This window comes from Phacochoerus africanus, chromosome 8, assembly GCF_016906955.1.
Source record: "Phacochoerus africanus isolate WHEZ1 chromosome 8, ROS_Pafr_v1, whole genome shotgun sequence".
Classification (NCBI taxonomy): domain Eukaryota; kingdom Metazoa; phylum Chordata; class Mammalia; order Artiodactyla; family Suidae; genus Phacochoerus; species Phacochoerus africanus.
This window is the reverse complement of record NC_062551.1, coordinates 54,930,610-54,957,016: the sequence shown is the minus strand read 5'-3', so window position 1 is coordinate 54,957,016 and position 26,407 is coordinate 54,930,610. Positions and strand designations below refer to the sequence as shown.

Genomic DNA, 26,407 nt, shown 5'->3' with positions numbered 1-26,407 from the left:
CCCTACCCACCCATCCATTCTTCCATCCATCCATCCATCCATCCACCCATCCACCCATTCATTCTTCCATCCATCCATCCATCCATCCACCCATCCATTCTTCCATCCATCCATCCATCCATTCTTCCATCCATCCATCCATTCTTCCATCCATCCATCCATCCACCCATCCACCCATCCATCCATCCATCCACCCATCCATTCTTCCATCCATCCATCCACCCATCCACCCATCCATCCATCCACCCATCCATCCATCCATCCACCCATCCATTCTTCCATCCATCCATCCATCCATTCTTCCATCCATCCATCCATCCATCTGTGCATCCCTTCTTCCCTCCCTCTGTATACTTGTCCCTCTGCCCTCTCATCCATCCCTCCACTCATCCATCCATCCTTCTACCCATCTCTTGTCCATCCATCCCTGCATCCATTCACCTTTTCAGCCTTCCATTCACTTAACCATTCTCCCATCCACCTACGCTTCCTCTCTTCCAAGGACCCATTCTTCCTTTTATTCCACAAATACCCACCAAGCATTTCTTGAGCGTGTGCCCTATGACACCCATCATGCTGCACAGAGGATCCTGACGAACCAGACAGACATACCAACGTCCTTGGTCAGACGGAGCCCACGGTCAAGTGGAAGGAGACGGTATTAAAGGAGACGACTTCGGGCTGTGACCAGCACTCTGAAGACGAAGCTCAGGCTGTCATGGAGAGGGAGGGTGCCGGGGGAGAGCCTGGGGAGGGGAGGAGGTCGTAGGATGGTAGGGGAGCAAGGGAGGCTTGTAAAGGCAGACCGGCCAGCACCCACCGCCAGTAATTCCACGGGGAAGGATTAAGGAGAAGAGAAACACACCTCGGAATGTGACTTTGGATATCTTTTTTTGATTTTATTTTTCTTTTTTGGCCATCTTGTCTCATATGATGTTCCCTGGCTAGGGGTGAGGTCTGAGCCACAGTTGCAGCAAGGCCAGGCCCTTACCCACTGTGCCAGACCAGGGATCGAACCTGCGTCCTGATGCTGCAGAGATGCCGCTGATCCCATTGACCACAGCTGGAACTCCTGGCCTTGGAGAACTTTTTTTTTTTTGCTTTTTAAGGCCACACCCGCAGCATGTGGAGGTTCCCAGGCCAGGGATCCTATCCCGAAACAGATGCTGGACATTATAAGCAAGCAATAAAATAGGCTTCACCCTATGGATTATTATAACATTATTTGGGGGAGGAATTCCCGTTGTGGCTCAGCAGTAATGAACCCAACTAGGAACCATGAGGATGCAGTTTTGATCCCTGGCCTAGCTCAGTGGGTTAAGGATCTGGGGTTGCTGTGGCTGTGGTGTAGGCTGGTGCTGCCAGCCTACACCACAGCCACAGCAACGCAGGATCCGAGCCGCCTCTGTGACCTACACCACAGCTCACAGAGGCCAAGGATCGGACCTGCAACCCATGGTTTCTAGTCGGATTCGTTTCCCCTGCGCCATCTGGCTCCGGACGTCTTAAATCATCCACCCTGCTTTGGGACGGGGAGAGTCAGAGGCCAAGTGGGGGAAGAAACTGCTCTGAGACACCCTGATTCTTTCCCCACTCAGGAGAGGGAAGGAGATTAGCTGATGACTAATGACCATTTCCTGGCTGAAAGGAAGTGAGTCTAGCTTTTCCCAGAAGGATTTTTTTTTTTTTTTTTTGTCTTTTGAGGGCCACACCCTCGGCATATGGAGGTTCCTAGGCTAGGGTTCTAGTCAAAGCAGTAGCCACCAGCCTACACCACAGCCACAGCAACCCCAGATCCTTAACCCACTGAGCTAGGCCAGGGATCAAACCTGCATCCTCATGGTTCCTAGTTGGGTTCGTTACCGCTGAGCCACAAATGGGAATTCCTCCCCCAAATAATGTTATAATAATCCATAGGGTGAAGCCTATTTTATTGCTTGTTTATAATGTCCAGCATCTGTTTCGGGATATGATTATGCAAGTTGAAAGAACAGAAAAATGTTAAGTGCTCTGTTGTTTATGAGAACTTCTTGAATGTGCTAAAGCATTGATGGAAATTTTCTCGAAGTGTCAACCCTATTCTTAAAAGAGATATGACTTAGAACAGGAAAAGAAATTCTTGGAGTTCCCATCCTGGCTCAGTGGTTAACGAATCCAACTAGGAACCATGAGGTTGCGGATTCGATCCCTGCCCTTGCTCAGTGGGTTAAGGATCCGGTGTTGCCGTGAGCTGTGGTGTAAGTTGCAGATGCAGCTCGGATCCCACATTGCTGTGGCTGTGGTATAGGCTGGTGGCTACTGCTTTGATTAGACCCTTAGCCTGGGAACCTCCGTATGCTACGGGAGTGGCCCTAGAAAAGGCAAAAAGACAAAAAAAAAAAGGAAAAGGAATTATTTTCTTTTTTTTCTGGCTTCACCCGAGGCATATGAAAGTTCCCCAGGCCAGGGATTGGACCTGAGCCACAGCGGCGACCAAAGCCTGAAGTGAAAACACCAGATTCTTAACCCTCTGCACCATAAGAGAACTTTTTTTTTTTTTTTAACTTTAGTTTAGTTGATTTACAATGTTGTGTTAGTGTCAGGTGTAGAGCAAAGTGACTCCGATATATATATTCTTTTTCAGATTTTTTTCCATTATAGGTTATTGCAAGATATTGAGTATAGGAGTTCCCGTCGTGGCCCAGTGGTTGACAAATCCCACTAGGAACCATGAGGTTGTGGGTTCGATTCCTGGCCTCACTCGGTGGGTTAAGGATCCGGTGTTGCCGTGAGCTGTGGTGTAGTTCGCAGACGTGGCTCGGATCCCGCGTTGCTGTGGCTCTGGTGTAGGCTGGCAGCTACAGCTCCGATTAGACCCCTAGCCTGGGAAACTCCATATGCCGGGGGAGCGGCCCAAGAAATGGCAAAAAGACAAAAAAAGATATCGAGTATAGTTCCCTGTGCTATGCAGTAGGGCCTTGTTGTTCACCTCTTTTACAAATAGTAGCGTGTCTGTCTTACTCCCCTGACTCCTCACTTATCCCTGCCCACCCGCTTCCCCTTTGGTAAGTTTGTTTCCAGTGTCTCTGAGAAGAAACCCTGACTTGAATCGGGTCACTGTTGCCGCATTTCCATGATGCTCTTTTCACAAAGGCTTCATCCTTTGAAGAAGGTATGTCTGTTACACAGATGTCACCAAATATTCTGCCAGCATGGGAGCACCGTGAACCATCTTGTGTCACTTTGAGGGCGGGGGTAAAAAGGGACACCAGGGAGTTCCTGCCGTGGCGCAGCGGAAGCGAATCTGACTAGGAACCATGAGGTTGCGGGTTCAATCCCTGGCCTCGCTCAGCGGGTTAAGGATCTGGCATTACTGTGAGCTGTGGTGTAGATTGCAGAAGTGGCTCAGATCTGGCATGGCTGTGGCTGTGGCATAGGCCCACAGCTGTAGCTCCAATTGGACCCCTAGCCTGGGATCCTCCATATGCCATGGGTGCGGCCCTAAAAAGCAAAAAAAAAAAAAGTGACAACAAAACTCTTGTTTTGTCAGTGAACCCGTTTTTATTTTTTTGTTTTGGCCACACCTGAAGCATGCTGAAGATCCCGACCAGGGATGGAAGCTGCTCCACAGCAGTGACAATATCTAGTCCTTAATGGCTAGGCTACCAGGGAACTCCCAGTGGACGTAATTTTTAAAAGTCATTGATCAAGAGATGCCACATAACCCTGAAAAATGGCAAAGCAAAATGTGATACAAAAGATGGAATCACATGCATCAGCCCTTAGGATGGCCCAGCCCTTATCCCACGTGGGCTGCCCCAGAAAGAGGTTTGACCTTGGGCGCAATGCACCTTTGACCCTACAGGACACCTTGTGTTCACTGCCGCCTCAACACCTGGGAGTTCCCGTCGTAGCGCAGTGGTTAACAAATCCCACTAGGAACCATGAGGTTGCGGGTTCGATCCCTGCCCTTGCTCAGTGGGTTAACGATCCGGCGTTGCTGTGAGCTGTGGTGTAGGTTGCAGACGCGGCTCGGATCCCGCGTTGCCGTGGCTCTGGCGTAGGCCGGTGGCTACAGCTCCGATTGGACCCCTAGTCTGGGAACCTCCATATGCCGTGGGCGAGGCCCAAGAAATAGCAAAAAAAAAAAGACAAAAAAAACACCCCACAACAGCCCTCTGCACTAGGTTTATTGTGTCCATTTTACAGAGGGGGAGACTGAGAGAGTGCCGTGCTCAAACCCGTGTTGGTGACAGGGCTGAAATTCGAGCCAGTTCTGCCTATCGCCCCGCCACCGGGCCTCCCACACACTTCGTTGTGGTATCCCATTTACATGGAAGATGAGTCTCCCTTCCCACAGAGGCCCTGGGCCCTGGGCGGGAGCCAGGGTCATCACTGCTGGATCTTGATCTCAGCGTATTCCGTAGTCCTGGTGGCCTCCGGGTCCTGAGGCTCCCAGGGCCTTGGCACGTGGAAAATGAGGGAGGCGTAGTGGAGTTCCCGCTCCTCCCCTGCGGTGGGGCTGGCTGCTGTAGGGGGCGGCTGATCCAGGGGGCTTCCTGGCCACCCCCCATGCTGGTAACCCTGAGCAGAGGGGAAAGGAGAGAGTCTTATTAGGATAACGGGGACTGCAAGGGGGCCAGGAGGTCCTTAAATCTGGAAACTGAACGTCTAGTCTTTCATTCTAGACATTGGCTGGACCCCCACTCATTCATTCAACAAATAATTGAGAGTCGTAATTCCTGGCCCTTGGTAGTCAGTTGCCAATCTCCTAGTTTCCTCACAGGAATCTATTCAGGAGACACTGTCGGCCCCATTTATCAGGGGGAGAAACTGAAGCTAAGGAGATACCTTCCAAATTGCATATCTAGTCATTGGTGGGGCCAAGATTTATGCTAGATCTTTTTCTTTTTCTTTTGTTGTTGTTGTTGTTGTTGTTGTTGTTGCTATTTCTTGGGCCGCTCCCGCAGCATATGGAGGTTCCCAGGCCAGGGGTTGAATCCGAGCTGTAGCCACCGGCCTACGCCAGAGCCACAGCAATGCGGGATCCGAGCCGAGTCTGCAACCTACACCACAGCTCACGGCAACGCCGGATCGTCAACCCACTGAGCAAGGGCAGGGATCGAATCCGCAACCTCATGGTTCCTAGTTGGATTCGTTAACCACTGCGCCACGACGGGAACTCCCTTCTTTTTTTTTTTTTTTTAAGGGCTACAGCCATGGCATATGGAGGTTCCCAGGCTAGGGGTCCAATTGTCAGAGTTACAGCTGCCAGCCTATGCCACAGCCACAGCAATGCCAGATCCAAGCCATGTCCATGACCTATCCCCCAGCTCAGAGCAACACCAGATCCTTAACCCACTGGAGACTGAACCCACATCCTCATGGATAAGTGTTGGGTTCTTAACCCACTGAGCCACAATGGGGATTCCCTCCCATAGCTGATTTTAATCTCTATCCTGTCCTGTAGTAAAGTGTAACCATGAGTATGAAAGCTTTCAGTGAGTTCTGTGAGTTCTTATAGTGAGTTACTGAACCTGAGGGTGTCTTGGGGACCCCTGAACTTGCAAGTAGGCAATAATTATTTGAGGGAGATGTGGCATCCTGCCTTGTGGAGGTGAGATTGGAAGTGGCGAGGGAGCAGGTCAGGGGTCCAGAGAGAAATGAGGAGGCAGGGGTAGGGAGGGCTTAGTTGGAACTGAATGCAGTCAGGTGGGTGTGGTCCTTGGCTCTGGGCTGGTGAGTGTTGATGCGACCCAATAGGAAAAGCCTGTTTGGGGCTTGCTGATCATCTAAGTCAGGGAGAGGACAGGGTCATGGGAGTCCTGGGAGGAAGCCAGCTGAGATTTCGAGGGGTGGGGGTCTCATTGCTCACCAGGGAAGTGGTCGCCAGTGAGGCAGGGGCATCCTCCCCAGCTGCCTTCCTGAAGGTCTTCACTCTTGAGGGGGGAGGCCAGGACCTTTCATCAGCCTGACTGGCTCAGAGCTTGGAATGTCCCCCCACTTGAGGCTAGAAGGGCTGACCAAGGCCAGGAGGTAGGGGACACGCCTCACCTCGTGACTCACGATGAAAAGGGGTGCCCTTCAAGGATGGCTGGGATCGAGGGCTGGGGACAGATTCTCTGACCCAAGGCCCAGTTCTCAAAAGCTCTGCACCATCCATATCCTCCTGGGGCTGCCTGGGGTTCCACAACTGGGACCACCCCATGCTCCCCACATTTGCCCCCCACCAGGGACGATGCTCACATGAAGAAGATGAGGCAGGAACAGAGACTGAGCAGGCCAGCAATGCCAGCTCCCCCGACGGCCCCCAGAACCAATCCTCCTCCAACCCTGGGCCTCCCTGCAGATGAGTGGGGTTTAGGGTGACTCCCCTCCAGGACCCAGAACCCTTTTTTTTTTTTTTTTTTGGCCAGGCCTGCATCACACAGAACTTCCCAGGCTAGGGATTGAACACCTGCTGCAGCACTGGCCCTCACCACAGCAGTAGCAGTGAGAATGCCAGATCCTTAACCCACCATGCCACCAGGGAACTCTAAACCCCAGAACCTTCAAACCCCCTCCTCCCACAGAATTTGAGCTCTCCTGTCCTCCAGCCCTCAACCAGCCAACTTGCAGGGCTTTTTCTGCACCCTTGCCTTTTACCCCCTCCCATCCAGGCCCTCCCCCACCCCCCAGCTTCTCCAGGATGGAAAGAGAAGCTTGGGCTTTCCCCTAAGCCTCTGCCCCCAATAAGTGCCCTGACCTGGCAGCAGCAGGACAGTGGTGCTCTGGGCCCCGTGGACGTTCTGGGCCTCACAGCTGAGTCTGAGGCTGGAGCTGAGCCCCTCGCGGAAGCTCAGGGAGCTGTTGGCCCAGGGCCCGGTGGAGCTGGAGGTGACCTTGATGGAGGCATTGCTGAGGTTCTGGTCCAGCAGCCCCTCCCCCAGCCGCCAGCGCAGGGAGGGGATGGGCTGAGCTTGGGAGGAGCAGCTGCAGTGCAGACCCTCATCCTCCCAGGAGCAGAAGGGACCCAGCAGCTTTGGGGGGTCTGCGTGGAGGAAGGAGATGGGTCAGGGGGCCCCTCCCCTCCCCTGGACCCGAGCATCCTCTCCCCCGGGGGTGTTTTCCCTCCTCCCAGCTCACTCTGCACAGAGAGATGCAGGGAGACGTGCACAGATCCCCAAAGATGCTGAGCTCCACATGTGAATTCGCCTTCGTGGCCCGATTCCACCCGGGGCAGCTGCAGGACCCCGGGGTTCCAGGGCTGCGAGGGGCTCAGGATCCGGCCCCGTCGGGCCCAGCTCAGTGTGGCCGGGGGGTTGCTGTCAACGACGCAGACCAGGCACAGAGATTCCCCTTCCAGGACAGGAAGAGATGAGCCATTCCCCAGGTATTTCAGCTCTGGAGGAAAGAGACAGAGACAGAGGAACTTCTGCATGCTGCAGGCGTGGCCAAAAAGGAGTATGAAAAAGAATGTGTGTATATGTGTAACTGAGCCCCTGTACTGCACAGCAGAAATTAACACAACATTGTAAAACAGCTATACTTCAATTTAAAGTTTTATAAGTAAGAAGTTCTTTTGTGGCGCTGTGGGTTAAGGATCTAGCATTGTCACTGCAGCGGCAGCTTGGGTTCCTGCTATGGCACAGGTTCGATCCCTGGCCAGGGAACTTCCACATGCAGGGGCGGGGGTCCTCAGCCAAAAAAAAAAAAAAAAGGTATCTCTACACCTTGTATCCATGAGGACTCAGATTCCATCCCTGACCCTGCTCAGTGGGTTAAGGATCAGGCATTGCGGTGAGCTGTGGTGTAGGCCAGCAGCTACAGCTCTGATTGGACCCCTAGCCTGGGAACCTCCATATGCCGTGGGTGTGGCCCTCAAAAGACAAATAAATAAATAAAACAAAATCAGTAAAAAGAATCACACAAACTTCTGTGTTGCGTGTAGTGGCTTCGTCTGAAGTCAGAAGGAAGGGGCTAAAATAAGTTGCTTCAAAGTTGGGGTCGTTGATCTAGTTCTTATTTGGGGTGGTGATTCCCCAGCTGTTCATTCTTTTTAGGGGTCATGTCGGAGCTACAGCTGCCGGCCTATACCACAGCCACAGCAACATCAGATCTGAGCCGCGTCTGCAACCTACACCACAGATAGTTAACCCACTGAGCGAGGCAGGGATGGAACCCGCAACCTCATGGTTCCTAGTCAGATTCGTTTCTGCTGTGCCACGACGGGAACTCCCCAGCTGCGCATTCTGTGGTGTCTCCACATAACTTGCCTATGTGTGACAAATCGTCTTTGCACATAGTGAATCAGGTAAAAATAATCTTGCCTAAGAGTGAATGGGGGCTCTCCTCTCCCTGTGTCCCCAGGGCCCTTGCGTCCTACCTGTGCAATTTCCTCGAGAGATGCCAATGGCCAGGTTCCGGGGAGCATCTAGAGCAGTGAGGAAGGGAGTCAGAGCTGGCCTTCCTCCCCCAACCCCATCCCCAGGGAAGTGCAGAAATAGGAAGCAAAGCAGAACAGGGCCTGCCTCCTCTCCGCCACCTCTCCCAGGCCCCTGGCCTCTGGGCCGCCAGCGCCCATCCCGCCCCCGCAGGTGCCCCGCCATCCCTGGTCCTGCGCTCACATGACACGTTGAGCTGGAGGGTCCGCTCCGTGCTCACACCAGCCCTGGGTAAGGTCACCCGGCAAGTGAGGTTGGTGCCGTGGTCCTGGGGGCGGGGGGTGAGCAGGATCTCTGAGGAGTTAGAGGCAGCTGAGGCGTCCAGGGCAGCCCCCATCCAGGAGATGGTGGGGGGCGTGGCCCAGTCACAAGCGCCTGGCAGGGAGCACGTCAGGTGGCTGCCGGAGCCAGATGCCAGGGGCTCCTTGATGTAGATATCAGGGGTCCATGTCAGCGCTGGAGAGGAAAGAGGGAGAGGCCAGATCCCAGAGGGGACCCCCGCGGGGGCCCAACCCTGATCTGTCACTATCTCCCTTAGAGATGAGAGGCAGGGACCGCCTCTCGCCCACCCCCTGCTGTGGTCAGTTCCTGGGGACCACTCTGTACCTGTCACGTTCACAGTGAGCAGACTATGTCTGAAACTGTATTTCACCTCAGCTCCTCTCACCAGCCGAAAATAATAGTTTCCACTGTCCCTCTTCCTGGCGTCTCTGATGCTCAGGGAGCAGTTGTTGGCCCCGGGGTCCCCGGAGAGGTCGAATGGGAATTTCCTCCTCTTTTGTGAGGCCCTGACGGGGTGGTTTGTGGCCACAAGGACATCATTTTGGGGTTTCTCCTCTTTCCGCATCCAGTAGCCGTAGGTGGGAGTAGCGTCGTTCCAGCCTGTCCAGGGGTAGGAGACGGTGCAGGGCACAAGGACGCATAGACCCTCCGGCACTGTCACAGATTCCTGCACTTGGAGCTGGTACCATGGGTCCCTCTGCAGGGACGCTGGGGGCAGGGACACAGAGGCTCAGCTGCAGCCCCAGCCCCCGCCCTAGCCCGGGACCCCTTCTCCCCACCTACCGCTCACCCACGTGCAGCAGGAGCAGCAGCAGCAGTGGCGGCGGCAGCATCTTCACGTCCATGGGGTCAGGACTTCTCAGGACAGTCCACCTTCTGGACCTGCCTGTCTGTCCTAGAAGGAAGCTCCAACAGGAAGCTTCTGGGGGAGAAGGGGCACTGCCCATCTGCAAAAGAGCAAAAGAGGAAGCTCAGAATCGCAGAGGTCTGGAATACATCTCTTCTGACTTCTCCTTTCATGGATGGAGGCATCAGGGCAGGGGGCAGGGGGAGCCTGCAGGGCTCAGCCTAGGGGGAGGGCAGTGCCGGGAACGGGGCTCTCAGGGCAAACAGGTGAGGAAGGGCTCCAGGTGAGGTGCTGGAGGCAGGGATTCCCTCGCTCACTCATTCATTCACTCACTCATTCGTGCGCCAGCAAACATCTCTCTACTCTATGCAGGTGCTGGGGACAGAGGAGGGCCTCCCAACTCCTGCCTTTCCCTGTATGACCCCAAACCCAATGTCCTCCTCAGGCTCCCCAAGGACCCTCAACCCCTTGACCCCGCACCTGTCTTGGGGCCGAGTGTGTGTCCACACAAGGCCCCAGGCTCCACATTAAGAAATTACGGCACAAGGCCCCAGGCTCAGAAGGGCCTGGGGTTTGATGAACTGAGGTTGCCATCTTGAAATTCCCAATAATTTTATCTTTGAATTTGCACTTTGTGAATAAAGTCTAATGGGATAAAGAGGAGGCACCGGGGGAATCAGAACCTTGGATCACATGCAGGTGATCTGGGGATGTCTTGCATCCAGGGACAGGCTCTCTGCCCCACTCCCCCCGGCCCCCCCCCGGTCCCTGCATGCCTCCAGCTGGGTACAGGGAGGGGAGGGGTGTGGTGAGCTGAGAGGTGAGCACCTGTGAGGGTCTCTACTGCCCACCCCTACCCCCATCAAGCCCTATGGATTGGATATTAACTAGCAAATAAAAAATACTATGAACAAAATGTGGTCCAGCCACACAATGGAATATTACTCAGCCGTCAACAGGAATGAAGCCCTGACACACACTACAATGTGAGGGCCCTCAAAAGATTACGCCAAGCCAAAGACGCCAGACACAAAAGACCACATAATCCAGGATTCGTCTTTGGGAAGGAAGCAATTCAACCTGCAAGAGGCTCCAATAAAAACGGTGGTCAGGAGTTCCTGTCGTGGCTCAGCAGAAACGAATCTGACTGGCATCCATGAGGACACAGGTTCAATCCCCAGCCTTGCTCAGTAGGTTAAGGATCCAGTGTTGTGGTGTAGGTCGCAGACAAGGCTCAGATCCTGCATTGCTATGGCTGTAGCATAGGCCAGCGGCTACAGCTCCGATTTGACCCCTAGCCTGGGAACCTCCATATGCCACAGTTTCGGCCCTTAAAAAAAAGGGGGGGCACACACAGGCACAAAAACTCCATCCAGGTTTGTGCTCTGTACATGCTGTCACACACATTCTTGCTGAATGTATTAGCTTTGGGTTGCCATAAGATAGCACACACCGGACAGTTTATTCTTTTTCTTTTTAGGGCCACACCTGTGGCATATGGAAGTTCCCAGGCTAGGGGTCCAATCAGAGCTACATGTGCAAACTATGCCACAGCTTATGGCAACGCCAGAGATCAAACCTGCATCCTCAGGGATACTAGTCAGGTTCTTAACCCACTGAGCCACAATGGGAACTTCTGGACCGATTAAACAAGACATTTACACTCTCATGGTCCTGGAGGCCAGAAGTCCAAGATCAAGGTGTCAGTCTGGTGAGGGCTTGCTTCCTGGCTTACAGAGGGCTGCCTTCTTGCTGTGTCCTCATGTGGCAGAGACAGAGAGACAGGAAGAGTGGTGTCCCTGTGTCTCTTCCTATTAAGGACACCAATCCCATCATATCAGGGCCCCACCTCTACTCGGTTCCCAGGCTAGGGGTCAAATTGGAGCTGTAGCCACTGGCCTACACCACAGCCACAGCAATGCACCACAATGCCAGACACTCAACCCACTGAGCGAGGCCAGGGAACCCAAATCCTCATGGATACTAGTGGCATTCCTTACCACTGAGCCACGAGGGGAACTCCCTCCTTCGTAGATTTTAATCCATTTCCTTTTCACTCTAAGTACCTCATGAAGAGTTTCTGAGTCCTTCTAGCAAATCATCAAACCTCAGGGTGGTCTTGGAAGCGCCCCCCCCCCCGCCGGAACAGTCTGTTCCCATCCTCAGGCTGTTTTGCCGAAGCCACGATTTCCCTAAGAGGGGGCGACGGAGCCCAGCTGCGGGGGTCGCCCATCCTGGGAACCCGCGCTCGCGTTCTCGGGCGCCCCCTGGTGGACCTGCAGCCGTCCGCTCTCAAAGAGCTCAGAGCTTCTCTTCGGCGGGAAGTTGCTGCGGAGGAAAACTGCTGAGTGCGTCACAAAGGGAAATGCGGTAAACGCAGCTTGCAAATGCACGGGGAAACCATCAGTTCCTTTTCGTCTGTAACAAGTTCCTAACTTTACTTCTCAATCGCTTGTCTCTCAAACAGCACTTTGGACTAAATGGTCCCAGCTGGTACCAAGCTGCCCTTCCCACCTCTGGCCCTGGCTGCTCTGTCGTCTGCAGCCCGGCCTGGACCCCATGGAGAGCAGCCCTCAGGGGCAGACTCTGTGGAGAAGGGCCATCAGGACCTCTGTCTCTGACTCAGTCACTCTACCTTTTTTTTTTTTGCCTTTTCTTGGGCCACTCCCAAGGCGTATGGAGGTTCCCAGGCTAGGGGTCGAACTGGAGCTGTAGCCTCCAGCCTACGCCAGAGCCACAGCAACGCGGGATCCGAGCCAAGTCTGCAACCTACACCACAGCTCATGGCAACGCCGGATCGTCAACCCACTGAGCAAGGGCAGGGACCGAACCCGCAACCTCATGGTTCCTAGTCAGATTCGTCAACCACTGCGCCACGATGGGAACTCCAAACGTCCCTACTTTTAAAGCAAGCGAACGATTCATTGCTTTTACGACAGATGGCCAGGAAGAATGGGGGTGGGGATTTGGCCACTGGCAGGATTCCAGGGACCCAGGACCACATAGTATGGATGCTTAGAAGGTGTGAAGGACCAAGAAGCCACCCCAAACCCTCTTCTTTTCTTTCCTGTGGGAGAGGTCATGGGCTCCAGGTCTCCTTGGCCTGAGAACTAGGTCCATTTGCCTGAATGCAGGTCCACCCTTCCCCTGCACAGCGAAATAGTAGGATGGGGATTCTACCCCAGAAGTCACAATGTGTGTGTGTGTGTGTGTGTGTGTGTGTGTGTGTGTGAGTGTACAGTGGGGCCCAGGGCAGACCACCCCAAAATGTGCCTTAAAGGATTATTTTGCATTGTAGTTACTTAGGAAACAAACAGCCAGGAGATCCCGTCATGGCTCAGTGGTTAACAAATCTGACTAGGAACCATGAGGTTGCGGGTTCCATCCCTCATGGTTCCTAGTCAGATTCGTCAACCTCTGTCTCTGACTCAGTCACTCTACCTTTTTAACCCAGAGGCCTCGCCTGGTGGGTTAAGGATCTGGCGTTGCCATGAGTTGTGGTGTGGGTCGCAGACGTGGCTCAGATCCTGCGTTGCTGTGGCTCTGGCGTAGGCCAGCGGCTACAGCTCCGATTCCACCCCTAGCCTGGGAACCTCCATATGCCGCAGGTGCAGCCCTAGAAAACACAAAAAAAAAAAAAAGAAAAAAGGAAAGAAACAAACAGCCAATGCAAGAATGACACCTGACCCTCCTTTCTGTCTCCCTGACCTGAAAGCTGGAGTAAATCTCTCTCGTGTGGGGAGTTCCCATTGTGGCGCAGTGGAAACGAACCCCACTAGGAACTATGAGGTTGCAGATTGGATCCCTGGGCTCGATCAGTGGGTTAAGGATCTGGCATTGCCGTGACCTGTGGTGTAGAGCGCAGACGCAGCTCCAATCTGCTGTAGCTCTGGCTGTGGCTGTGGCCAGCAGCGGAAGCTCTGATTCGACCCTTAGCCTGGGAACTTCCATATGCTGCAATGCAGCCCTAAAAAGCAAAAAAAAAAAAAAAGTCTCATGTGAAAGGGACTCTCCCTGCATCTGGAGGGAAGACACCCTTGTCACCAGGTACAGGGCACTCAGGCCAGAAGCCGGTATAAACAATCCTTGTTCCCCCATCATTTACTACTCCAAGCCCAAATTCTGTTTTGTTTGTTTGGTTGGTTTTGTTTTGTGGCAGCACCTGCAGCACATGCAAGTTCCCAGTCCAGGGATTGAATCTGAATCTGAGCCACAGCTGCAACCTGCACCTGTAGCTTCTGGATCCTTTAACCCACTGCACCCAGCCGGGGAGCAAACCTGCAGCTCCACAGTGACCCGAGCCACTGCAGTCAGATTCCTAATCCACCGTGCCACAGCGGGAACTCCTGTGAGTCTATTTCTGTTTTGTAAATAAGTTCACTGATATCACTTTTTTTTTTTTTAGATTCCACATAGAAGTGATACCTTGTGATATTTGTCTTTCTCTGCCAGACCTACTTCACTTAATACGATAACCTCCAGGTCCATCCCTGTCGCTGCCAATGGCATTATTTCACTTTTTGTATGTTTGGTTTGGGTTTGGTCTTGGTTTGGTTTTTGGCCATGCCCACAGCATGCAGAAGTTCCCTGGGTCAGGGATCAAACCCTTGCTACAGCAATGACCCCAGCTGCTTCAGTGACAATGCCAGACACTTCACCTGCTGTACCACAAGAGAATTTTTGTTCGTTTTGCTTTGTCTTTCATTCTTTTTTATACCTGAGTAATTGTCCATTGTATATATGAACCATGTCTTCTTTATCCATTCATCTGTCCATGGACATTTAGGTTGCTTCCATGTTTGATTGGTTGGTTGTTTTTTTTTTTGTTTTTTTGTTTTTGTCTCTTTGTCTTTTTAGGGCCACGCCTGCAGCATATGGAGGTTCCCAGGCTAGGGGTTTAATCCAAGCTACAGCTGCCGCCCTGCACCACAGCCACAGCAATGCCAGATCTGAGCCACATCTGCGACCTACACCACAGTTCACGGCAGCTCTGGATCCTTAACCCAGTGAGCAATGCCAAGGATCGACCCCCCCAACCTCATGGTTCCTATTCGGATTTGTTAACCACTGAGCCACAACGGGAGCTCCTGCTTCCATGTTTTGGCTATTATAAATAGTGCTACTATGAGCATTGGGTGCATGTATTTTTTCGAATTACACTTTTCTCTGGATTTATGTCTTAGGTCCCGTTTTTATGAGATTTCTAGTTGTACAAATTAATATTTATTTCTTGGAGTTCTCTGGTGGCCTAGGGGTTAAAGACTCAGTCAGCATTGTCATTGCTGTGTCGGGTCGCTGCTATAGCTTGGGTTCCATCCCCGGCCTGGGAATTTCCTAATACCATGGGTATGGCTAAAAAAATTATTTTTTTCTTTTTTAGGGCCGCACCTACAGCATATGGAAGTCACCAGCCTAGAGTCTGAATCTGAGCCACAGCCGCCAGCCTTCACCAGAGCCACAGCAATGTGGGATCTGAGCCACGTCTGCGACCTACACCACAGCTCACAGCAACGCCAGATCCTTAACCCACTGAGCAAGACCAGGAATCGAACCCGCAACCTCGTGGTTTCTAGTTGGATTGTTAACCACTGAGCCACAAGGGGAACTCCAGGAATGCAAATATTAAGTGATGCCGCCCAACTTGTTTCCTCTGCTGTAGGATTCCCAGAAGTGGCTGCGCACCCCTTCCCCCCCACCACCCCCCATTCATTCTGCACAATGAAGCTCATTCCAGGCCTAAAACAGGTTTCTCTGGGAGTTCTCTTGCAGGGCAGCAGGTTAAGAATGGCCGGTATCACTGCAGCAGTTTGGGTGGCTGCTGTGGTGCAGGTTCGATCCCTGGCCCTGGCACTTCCGAGTTGGGGGCGGGGAGTATTGGTGCACAGCCAAAAAAAAAAAAAAGCAGGTTTCTCTAGGCCTGGTGTCACCTGTCAGGCTGAGCCGGACCCAGGAAAGCCGCATCCTCAGCTGCCCCGCCCCCAACTCCCCCCCCCCACCTCTGGAACCCCAGCGTCCCAGAGCTGCTTCGGGCAGGGCCAGGCCTCACCAGACTTGAAGTCAGTAGACGGCTTCCGGCTTCCCCAGGCTCATCCCAACATCTGGGCTGTGCTCCAGTGGGGAGGGGGGCTGAGGATGGGGAGGGGCTCACACCAGAGCAGGGGCGGGATCTCCGGGGCTGCAGGGATGTGACCTCACATGGGGAGAGACAGAAGGGGCCTTTCTCTCTCTCCTCCCACAGGATCCGAGAAAATGCCACAGTCCGGACGGAGGATTCAGGAAGACGGAGTAGGTGATGGGCTGAATAATGGCCCACAGCGCGGTCCTGCCTTTTTTTTTTTTTTTTTTTTAAGGGCCGCACCCTCGGCATATGGAGGTTCCCAGGCTAGGGGGTCGAATCGGAGCTGCGTCTGCGACCTACACCACAGCTCACGGCCATGCCAGATCCTTAACCCACTGAGGGAAGCCAGGGATCGAACCTGTGTTCTCATGGATGCTAGTCAGATTCGTTTCCGCTGGGTAGGACAGGAACTCCCGTCCTGCGTCTTAATCCCTGGAACCTGTGCCCACGTTCCCTTGCAGGGCAAAAGGACTTTGCAGGAGAAATCACTGAAGGTCTTGGGAGGGAGAGGTTTTCCAGGTGGACCGGCGGTGTCATCCCAAGTCTATTAAGAGCGGCAGGGGGCGCTCGGGCCCGGGCAGCAGGAAAGGATTAACGATATAGAAGAGGTGGTAGCAATGCCGCCACGCGGACTCGCAAGAAACAAGACGGACCTTCGCCTCTGGATCCCCCAGAAGGAAGCAATCGCGCGGAAACCCTGGTTTTTATCGCCTTGAGACTCCGGGTGGACTTCTGGACTCCAGAACTGTAAGAGGACCCCGCTGTGTTAAGCCCCGAAGCTGCCCTTGATGCCCTGGAGAGGCTTTAAGGGAAAATCCATCCCCTGGCTTCTGGCCGCTGCGCCCACTGCAACGCCAGTGGAGCAGCGTCTTCTCCGTCTGACTCTGCTCTTTTATCACATGGCCTTTTCCTCTGTGTTCAAATCTCCCACTACCTCCCTCTTGTAGGAATGCTTTTAAGTTTCCTGGTTGTACAGCGGGATAAGGATCCTATTCAGCGTTGCAACAGCTCTGGCTTGGGTCACTGCTGTGGAGCAGGTTCGATCCCTGTCCCGGGAACTTCCACATGCCTCTGGCGTGGCAAAAAGAAAAAAGAAGAAAAAAAAAGATGGAGTTGCTCTCATGGCTCGGCGGTAATGAACCCGACTGGCATCCTTGAGGAAGTAGGTTCAATCTCTGTCCTCACTCAGTGGGTTATGGATCCAGTGCTCCAGGAGCTGTGGTGTAGATCGCAGGCTCGCAGGCGCAGCTCGGATCCCGAGGTGTTGTGGCTGTGGTGTAAGCCAGTAGCTGCAGCTCTGATTTGACCCTTAGCCTGGGAACCTCCATATGCCTGGGTGCAGCCCCAAAAACAACAACAAAGAAAATAGAAGGCTTGTGGTTACATTGAGGGCCCCCACCTGTAATGCAAGATCTCTGCCCCATCTCAAAATACTTAATTTTCTCACATGGCCAAAGTCCTTTTTGCCGTGGACATGAACTTTTGCAGGATCCAGAGATGAGCCCGTGCTGTCTGTGAGAGCTCTGTTCTTGCACATGCGTATTCCATGACTCTGTTTATGGGAATTATTCAGATTTGGCTAATTCATAGGGATGGAAATGTTTTCCGGGACCTGGGGGCAGAAGGGTTTGGGGAGTGACTGCTTAATGGGTCCAGGGTTCCTGTTTGGGGCTGGGGGGAGGGATGAACAAGTTCTGGAACTAGAAGTGTTTTTGTTTTTGTCTTTTTGCCTTTTCTAGGGCCGCTCCCGGGGCATATGGAGGTTCCCAGGCTAGGGATCGAATAGGAGCTGTAGCCACCTGCCTACGCCAGAGCCACAGCAATGCGGGATCCGAGCCGCATCTGCAACCCACACCACAGCTCACGGCAACGCCAGATCCTTAACCCACTGAGCGAGGCCAGGGATTGAACCGCAACCTCGTGGTTCCTAGTGGGATTTGTTAACCACTACGCCACGACGGAAACTCCTAGAACTAGATGGTGTTGATGCTTGTGCAACAATGCAAATGCGCCAAAGGCCATTGAATTATACACTTTAGGACCATTCAAATCCTTTCATGTATTTTTTTATTGCAGTATAGTTTATGACATTGTGTTAGTTTTAGGTATACAGCAACGTGATTCAGATTTTTTTTTGGTTTTTTTGGCATATGGAAGTTCCTGGGCTACCGGTCTAATCAGAGCTGGAGCCACCGGCCTACACCACAGATATGGCAACACAGGATCCGAGTCGCGTCTGCGACCTACACCACAGCTCACGGTAACACCAGATCCTTAACCCATTGAGCAAGGCCAGGGATCAAACCGAACCCACAACCTCATGGTTCCTAGTCAGATTCGTTAACCACTGAGCTACGACGGGAACTCCTGGGTGTATTTCAATGTAAGAAAATGCTTTATTTCCTCGTCTGGCTATTCCACTGATCCCAGAGACAGGGCCTCATGCTGGTCTCAGCTGTGGCTTCCATACTGACTGTTGTCAACTTGGGCCCTGGGCTCTGATGGATATTTGGCTGGTTTTGGCGTCCTCATAGATACCAGTCGGGTTCTCAAGCCCCTGGGCTGGGAATCAGGATCACTGGCCTCAACTCAGAGATCTTTCTAGGGGGAGAAAAATAGGGCTTTGGTCATTCACTCCCCTACCCTGCTCCTCAGTGTTCTCCTCTGTCAAACAGGAATTTTTGGTAATTAGCTTAACAAACATACCAGGCCCCTCAATGTGCTTTTCAAATATTAACTCATTTAGGGCTCACGATAACCCTCTGAAGTAGGTGCTATGAGTCCCATTTTAGGGCAGAGGAAACTGAGGCACACCTGCCCAAGGTCTACAGCTGCAGGATACCCGCCCCCTCATCCCCCCGCACCCGGTTGTGCAACAGACTAGGTAGGGAGGCCTCCCTATACTGGCGGGGGCTCATGAGTTCGGGATCTTGTCGGTTTTCCCCCACTGGGATGTGAGTTCTGGGAGCAGGGACTCCGTCTGGCGCACAGAGGCATGTCACGAACATTGTGGAATGAGTTTAGGACAGAGTAGAACCAACTCACGACGGGGCACGGGCGCCACCTGGTGGCGATATCTTGCTAAGACAGCCGCCAGGAGGCCGGAAGTGTTTGCTTTGGACGAGTTGGAACCCTCATCTGAAGGGGAGTTGGTATTGGGTGTATTAGTGGACAGGTACAAAGATGAGTGCCCTCGGCCAGTGGCTTCCAAACTTTTCTGATCATTATGCAAAGTAAGAAATCATTTCGCGGAGTTCCCGTTGTGACTCAGTGGTTAACGAATCCGACTAGGAACCCTGAGGTTGCGGGTTTGATCACCGGCCTGGCTCAGTGGGTTAAGGATCCAGCGCTGCTGTGAGTTGTGGTGTAGGTTGCAGACACGGATCGTATCCCGAGTTGCTGTGGCTGTGGCATAGGCCGGAGGCTACGGCTCCAATTAGACCCCTAGCCTGGGAACCTCCATATAATGCGGCCCTAGAAAAGGCAAAAAGACAAAAAAAAAATCATTTCACATCAACATAGTTTCATGAAATACTATTCTGTAATACATGGTATTTTGTATGCTGTTCTATCCTATTCATATCTTTAACCACTGGTCAAAAATCCTCTAAATTGATTCCTGACTCTATGGATGCCCAGCTGCCTCACTTTTCTTCAGCTCATAAAGAAAGATTATGATGGACAAAACACCCAGGTCCAACTCCCTCCAAAATAATTTTTCTCCATATGTGTGCTGCCTCTGGTCCAGCCTTGCCATCCTGACTTCAAGATAAGGAACATGGGGAGTTCCCGCTGTGGCACAGTGGGTTAAGGACCTGGCACTGCTGTGGCTGTGATAGCTGTGGTGTAGATCGCAGCTGCAGCTGGGATTCAGTCCCTGGCCCAGAAACTTCCATATGCTGTGGGTGCAGCAAAACAAACAAAAAGAGAAAGAAAAAGATAAGGAACCTGGGCTCAGAGAAGCAAAGACACCTGTTCGAGGGCACACAGCTCAGATGTGTGGTGCCAGATTCTGCTTTATTTCTTGAAGAGAAAAAGCACTAAATTCTCCTAATTTTGTTATTTTTTTTTTCCTTCTGGTTGCACCTGCAGCATGTGGAAGTTCCTGAGCCAGGGGTTGAAGCACCAACCTGAGCCACAGCAGTGACAATGCCAGATCCTTAACTGGCTGTGCCACCAGGGAACTCCTAATTTCACTATTATTGAAGCAAGTTTAATTTAGTCCCCTTTCCCTGTCTGCTGATAAGATTGAGCTGCCTGGCCTGTGGTTTTCTTGTCATGTACAATGTAAATTACCGACATTCCAGAGCTTGGGCTTACAACTCCAAGGCTTCATAGGAAACACAAAGAATCAGAGCTGGCGCTAGAGTCTGTGTCTCTTCTAGACTGTTCAAACAAGCCATCCCACTTAAATACATGGAAAGGTGACAGCTGAAATATAGAAATCACTTTCTGAGCAACAGGACTGAAGGCGTCGGCTACTCCAGGAGAACTTGAACTTGGGCTTTGACATTTGCAGGTACTTCCGCCAAGCAGCAATACCAGTCAGGGATGCTTCAAACCAAGTTCAACCTCTGAGGGTCCCTGTTCCCCCAACTATGAGCGTCCAGGGTGAATATTCACAGTAAGCCTGGGCCGTGGCCATGGCTTCTCAAAGATGTATTTTTCTGTTTTTTTTTTTTTTCTTCTTTGCTTTTTAGGGCCACACACGCAGCATATGGAGGTTCCCAGGCTAGGGGTCGAATCAGAGCTGCAGCTGCCGGCCTACACCACAGCCACAGCAATGTGGGATTTGAGCCGTGTCTGCGACCGACACCACAGCTCACGGCAACGCTGTATACTTAACCCACTGAGCAAGGCCAGGGGTTGAACCTCTCAACTCATGGATGTAGTCAGATTAGTTAACCGCTGAGCCATGATGGGAACTCTCTCTTTTTTAAAATCTTGCTCTGTTCAGCATCAAGAGATGAAGGCTAATAAAGTAAAAGTCTCCCCAAGTGGAGCATCTAAAAGATGACCCTGGGGTTTCTGCTGTGGTTCAGTGCATTAATGATCTGCCTTGTCTCTATGGGGGTGCAGGTTCGATCCCTGGCCTCTGCCCAGTGGGTTAAGGATCTGGTGTTGCCGAGGCCGTGGCATAGGTCACAGCTCTGGCTGGGATTTTTTCCCTGCTCAGGAACTTCCACATGCTGCCACCGGGGCTAAAAAAGAAAAGTGGGCTGGATTTTGAAGGCTTTATGGGGGTATCCTTCCTTGCCTCTTCCGGCTTCTGGAGGCCACGGGCACCCCCTGGCTTGTGGCTGCTCCAATCTCTGCATCTACCTTCCTTTATTTCTTTGGCCACACCCACTGTATGTGGAAGTTCCCGGGCCAGGGACTGAACCCGCCCCACGGCAGTGATGCCAGGTCCTTAACCTGCTAAGCCACCAGGCAACTCCCTCTGCCTCCATCTTCCCTTGGCCAACACCTCCCTCTCTGTGTCTCATTGTGTCTCTTTTCCCTCTGTCTCTGATTAGGACATTTTTCACTGCCTTTAGAACCCAAATCTGCATTTTTTTTTCCCCCAAATAAGGTCGTGTTCATAGGTTCTGGGGAGTAAGACATGGATTTATGGGGGGGGGAATGTCACTATTCAACCTACTACAGACCCCGGAGGCTAAACCATCAAGCGTGAAAAAGAATTAAACTCATTCCCCCGGTTCAGGGAAGTGAGGGAGACGTTTTGGAACTAGACAGAGGTGGTGGTTTGGGCAACACTGTTTGTACTAGAAGGATTTGTTCTAACATGGTTAATTACATGTTATATGAATTTCACACCAATGGAAAAAAACTCAGATTCAGCATAGAGACTTTCTTCTAAAAGATTACTGCACGAGTTCCCGTTGTGGCTCAGGGGTTAACGAACCCAACTAGCATCCATGAGGATGCAGGTTCGATCCCTGACCTCCCTCAGTGGGTTAGGGATCTGGCGTTAATAGTGTGAGCTGTGGTGTAGGTTGCAGACGAGACTGAGACCCCGCGTTGCTGGGATTCTGACAGCTCCAGCTCCAGTTCGACCCCTAGCCTGGAAACCTCCTTGTGCTATGGGTACGGCCCTAAAAAGACAAAACAAACAAACAAACAAAAAAAACAGAGAAAAAAAAAGACTACTGCAAAGCAGAGGAGGGCTGATTACAACGGGGGAGGCACTGTAGCCAGATAAAGATGATAAATTTTGGAGTTCCCGTCGTGGCGTGGTGGAAACAAATCCGACTGGGAACCACGAGGTTTCGGGTTTGATCCCTGGCCTCGCTAAGTGGGTTAAGGATCCAGTGCTGCAGTGAGCTGGGGTGTAGGTGGCAGATGTCGCTCAGATCTGCCATTGCTGTGGCTGTGGTGCAGGCTGGCAGGTGTAGCTTGGATTAGACCCCTAGCCTGGGAACCTCCATATGCTGCAGTTGTGGCCCTAAAAAAAAAAAAAAAAAAAAGATTATAAAACTTACCAACTGTGCAACGTTGGGGCAAAGATTTTTTCTCTTCCTTTTTTTGGTCACAGCGTAATGTGGGATCTCAGTTCCCAGACCATCAAACCCAAGCCACAATGATGAAAGTGCCAACTCCTAACCTCTAGAGCACCAGGGAACTCCCAAAGGAGTTTTTTCTTCTAGAGTGTCACTGTAGTGGCTTGGGTCGCAGCGGTGGCGTGGGTTTGATCCCTGACCAGGTGTTGACAGGGCCAAAGAAAAAAAAAAAAGAGAGAGCGAGCAAGCAATATGGGGAAGTAGGATGACAAGGTAGCTTGATAGGACAGGAGGTCAGAGAAAATGAGGCCACCTTATCCAGACCCTTTTGTTTTACTGTCACCCTTTTTGATGACAAGGACAATGGGGAGCCTGTACCTTTGGCTATTCTTTCTCTCAGTATGTAACAAACCCAAACCGAAGTTTACCAGTTCAGCCAGTCTCGCCTGGGCCATGTGCCAAGTGCCTGAGCTTGACCACAAGTATTGTATTTCCTATTATTATCTTTGTCTGTGGTCTAGAACTGTCCCCCCAAGCTCTCCTCTCAAAGACAAGAAACGCAACCCGAGGAAATTCATTTTATTTCCACTCATAATCCACCCCCCCGAAAAGGATCAGTCCCCACCCTGCCCTCCTGCCCCTAGATGCAGCCCCTTCCCCAACACCGCACAAAACACTGCTGTCCTCCCAGAGCTAAAATGAACACCCCATCACCAATCACGGCCGTTCCCCGCCCTGTCCGCCGCCCCAAAGGCCCGCGCCTCCACCTGCCCTGCCGGCTTGGCCGCCGTTTGGCTCCACTCCCCCCAGTGTAGTTCCCCAAGGTCACTCGGCTTGTTTTACTCATATTCTATGGGCACGTTTCTGAAAACCCTCCCTGACTTTGTCTCCAGAGCCCCCTCTGCAGAGCTTCCTGGCTTCAGACCGGATTTGCAAGCTCTGCCCTGCTCCCTGCATTCCCCTGGGGCCTCAGGTCCTCCAGCTGGTACTTGAAGGGGGTAGGTACTGACTAAGGCCAAACAGTGTGCGATCCTGGAGAGGGAGGAGGGGTCGGCCAGGGTACCGGGGGAGAGGGGGAAACCGCGGATGACGGAGAGGCCCTCCCAGCCCAGCCCCCGAAAGAGGAGGGAGCCGAAGGTGACGAGCAGCGCCCCCTACCGCCCGGAGGCCCTAGCTGTGCCGGGTCCTCTGGCTTCGCGCCTTGTACACTTCGATGAGCAGATCCTTGACATACTGGATCTCCCGCTCCACCGACTCCGCCCTCTCCCTCAGCTCCCGGTTCCGCGCCTCCAGCCCCTGGCACTCGCCCTCCAGGGCCTCGCCCTCTGCACGCTTCCGCTGGCGGTACCTCAGAGCTGCGGACTTGTTCTGGTCTCTCTTCTTTTGCTTGCGGTCCCCTCGGGGGGTGGCAGGATTCGGGTAGGGGGCCGGGCGAGAGGCTGGAGGCGGAGGCGGAGGAGGAGGAGGGGGCTGCTGGGGGGCGGGCAGGGGCGCCAAGCCCGAGTCCCCCGGGCCGGCCTCACTGCGGCAATAGATGGCCAGCAAGTCGAGGGTGTCCAGGGCAGGGGGCTGGGGGAGGTCAAAGGTGGGGAGAGGGAGAGGGAGGGAGGGTGCTGGCGGTGGCGGCGCTGGGGAGGTTGGTGGGAGCAGTGGGGCATCGAGGAAGAAGTCTTCCATCTGCTCCAGCTCCTTCTTGAGGAGGGAGGCCATAGCTTCCAGGTCGGGGGCAGGCGGGGAAGTTGTGGGGAGGGCACCCGAGGGCAAGGGGGGCTCCAGAGGGAGAAGGGCTGTAAAGTCCACCCGCTCGGTCATCCAGTCAGAGAAGCCGTCACCTGGAGGATTGGAGAGAGACAGAAAGTTCCTTGAGTTCCCAGTCCTTCAGCCAGCCAGGTATCACTCCTGTCCACCTCATTCACCCCATTCATTCGGTAAAACCGGCAACCAGTCAATCAGTCAACCAACCAATGAATAAACCAAGAGACCAGCCAACTACCCAACCCATCAACCAAACAGCTAACCAGCCAATCAACTAACGAGTCAACCAACTGCTAATCCACAGACCAATCAATCTATTAACTAAGCAATCAATGAATAAGCCAACCAACCACGACCCACTCAACGAAACAGTCAACCATTCCAAGCCTTTTGTTTGTTTGGTTTGCTTTTTAGGACCCTACTTGCAGCATGTGGAGGTTCCCAGGGTAGGGATCGAATTGGAGCTGTAGCCACCAGCCTACACCACAGCCACAGCAATGCAGGATCCAAGTCATGTCTGCAACCTACACCATAGCTCACAGCAATGCCGGATCCTTAATCCACTGAGTGAGGCCAGGGATGGAACCCGCATCCTCATGGATACTAGACAGGCAGGTTAACTGCTGAGCCACAAAGGGAACTCCTCCAACACTTTCACTCTGCACCTGCGGTTTCTTGATTTACCCTCTAGTTCATTCTCAAATGGCAAACTAGATCACACATAAACACCCGATTTCATCTTTAATTATTATCGTCTTTTTAGGACCGCACCTGCAGCATATGGAGGTTCCCAGGCTGGGGGTCGGATCAGAGCTGTAGCCACTGGCCTACACCACAGCCACAGCAACTCCAGATCCTTGACCCACTTTGCGAGGCCAGTGATCAAACCCGAAACCTCATGGTTCCTAGTCGGATTCGTTTCTACTGCGCCACAATGGGCACTCCTCCCCCGGTCTTTTCATGGCTCATTCCGTACCATTTTTTAAGCCTCAGCCAAAATGTTACTGCCTTGGAGAGGGTGTCCCAGCTCCCCACTGTAAACTAGTCCTCACTGTCACTTTTGAGCTCAGCTACTGTTTCCTGCTTATCCCCACACATCGTCATTTGTCTCTTGTCTGTCCCCAGTAGAGTGTGAGCGCCAAAAGGGTAGGCACCACGTCGGTCTTGTTCCCAGCACCTAACAGTGCCTGACATATTATAGGTGCTCAGGAAATATTTATTGAAGGAATAAATACACGAATGAATGAATTCGTTTTCTCCCCTGCCCCCTGACCCCAGCTCACTCCATGACTTCACCTCCATTCTTTGCCTACCCTTACCTGCCAGGGGCTCTCCCCCCCCTGGAAGCCCGCCCTCCAGGGCTCCCCCAAGGACCTCATAGGGGCCCAGGGGGGCAGGGGCCAGGGGGAGTTTCCCATAGTCTACGAGCCAGCCCAGCCCGCTAGCTGGGAGCAGGGTCCTGTCCAGCTCCAGCCCCAGGGTCGCCAGGAGTGACATGGCTGCAGCTTGGGTGCCGGGCACAGATGGCAATGAAGGAGGCTGCACCAACAGCTGGCAGGAGGCTCTGGAGATTACTCAGCTGGGCGAAGACGGGCACCAAGGCGAGAGTGGAGGACCTACGAGTGGGAGACAAAAGTGAGTGGGTCAGGGGCCAGCCTCGCCAATGTCCAAGGCCATGGGGAAACCAAGCGACACCCCCTTAGGTCCCCAGGATTCCTTACCTTTTGGGAATTCTACATCTGCTCTTTCTTTCCTCAAATGGGGACCCCACCTATTCCCAAGGGAATTCTCTTTAGGCCCCGACTTACTTTTCCTCAGAATTCCCTAGACCCAATCCTTCCAATACAGAAATAATGGTGTCCCAGGGGAATTACTTTAAGACCCTCCCACCCACCCCATAATACTATCTCTCATGGAAAAAAAAAAAACAAACCACAAAAACCTCAATCCCAGGGGAATTTTCTTCCAGCCACACCTCTTGCCCTAAAACATATCCTTTAGGCCCCACCCTGTCCCTAGATTCCTGTTGTGAATCTGTTCCCAGGGGACTCCCCCTGCCCCGCCCCTTCACCAAAATCCTCCGTTCAAATCCCATTCTTCCCTTCGAATTTTGCAGTGATCTCCCGTCCCCCCCAAGCCCTGCCCCCTGGTTTATTAGCTCCACCCTCCCCGACGATTCCCAGAGGCCCCGCCTCTTTCTCAATATAAACCCCACCCCCTCAGCTCACGGTGCGCTTAGCCACGCCCCTTCTCCCAAAGGGTACCCCGCCCCCGCCCCACCCTCCGCGACGCCTCTTATCCTAGCTCCAGTCCCTTAACTGGTCGTTTCTAAGCCCCGCCTTCTCCCGCCCGCCCCCGCCCCCGTAGTTGCTTGAAAGAAAGGGAGGGAAGACGTGCTTTTACGCCTGGGCAAACTGGAGGGAGGCGGAGGGTGGAGGGGGGCGGGATGAGAACAGCTCCCGACTCCCCCTCCCCCCACGCCCGTACGCGGCTGTCTCGGCGA

At 53.0% G+C, this 26,407-nt stretch overlaps 2 protein-coding genes across 4 annotated transcripts in view; both read right to left on the bottom strand.

Annotated features, from left to right (window-relative positions):
- Positions 1 to 4,152: 4,152 nt before the first annotated feature.
- On the bottom strand, positions 4,153 to 9,617 carry SIGLEC11 (sialic acid binding Ig like lectin 11). 3 transcript variants are annotated; one of them, XM_047792666.1, is made up of 9 exons: positions 9,475 to 9,617; positions 9,009 to 9,392; positions 8,586 to 8,858; positions 8,345 to 8,392; positions 7,105 to 7,362; positions 6,725 to 7,009; positions 6,226 to 6,322; positions 5,855 to 5,918; positions 4,153 to 4,563 (listed from the first exon to the last, which is right to left on the bottom strand). In XM_047792666.1, exons 1-9 carry the CDS (start codon positions 9,527 to 9,529, stop codon positions 4,372 to 4,374), a joined length of 1,656 nt encoding a protein of 551 aa, XP_047648622.1. In that variant the 5' UTR covers positions 9,530 to 9,617; the 3' UTR covers positions 4,153 to 4,371. The 3 variants fall into 3 exon arrangements, with proteins under 3 accessions (XP_047648622.1, XP_047648621.1, XP_047648623.1); XM_047792665.1 differs by lacking the exon at positions 5,855 to 5,918; XM_047792667.1 differs by lacking the exons at positions 5,855 to 5,918; positions 6,226 to 6,322.
- A 13,166-nt stretch (positions 9,618 to 22,783) lies between these two features.
- The window catches only part of ATF5 (activating transcription factor 5), a 4,343-nt gene continuing 719 nt past the window's right edge, over positions 22,784 to 26,407 (bottom strand). Inside the window, exons 2-3 of the mRNA XM_047790145.1 lie at positions 25,224 to 25,520; positions 22,784 to 23,981 (exon numbers count right to left, since the gene is read on the bottom strand). Of these exons, the coding sequence (XP_047646101.1) occupies positions 23,320 to 23,981; positions 25,224 to 25,401 (840 nt within the window). The 5' untranslated portion in view covers positions 25,402 to 25,520 and the 3' untranslated portion in view covers positions 22,784 to 23,319. The remainder of the gene's footprint in view (positions 23,982 to 25,223; positions 25,521 to 26,407) is intronic.

What these genes read in the sequence shown, in the direction of transcription:
- SIGLEC11 (XM_047792665.1), bottom strand. Translation starts at nt 9,529, where the DNA reads ATGGACGTGAAGATGCTGCCGCCGCCACTGCTGCTGCTGCTCCTGCTG. An exon ending in GCTCACTGTGAACGTGACAG is followed by an intron (nt 8,859 to 9,008) that starts GTACAGAGTGGT and finishes TTTCCTCTCCAG; the next exon opens with CGCTGACATGGACCCCTGAT. An exon ending in CCTCCAGCTCAACGTGTCAT is followed by an intron (nt 8,393 to 8,585) that starts GTGAGCGCAGGA and finishes TCACTGCTCTAG; the next exon opens with ATGCTCCCCGGAACCTGGCC.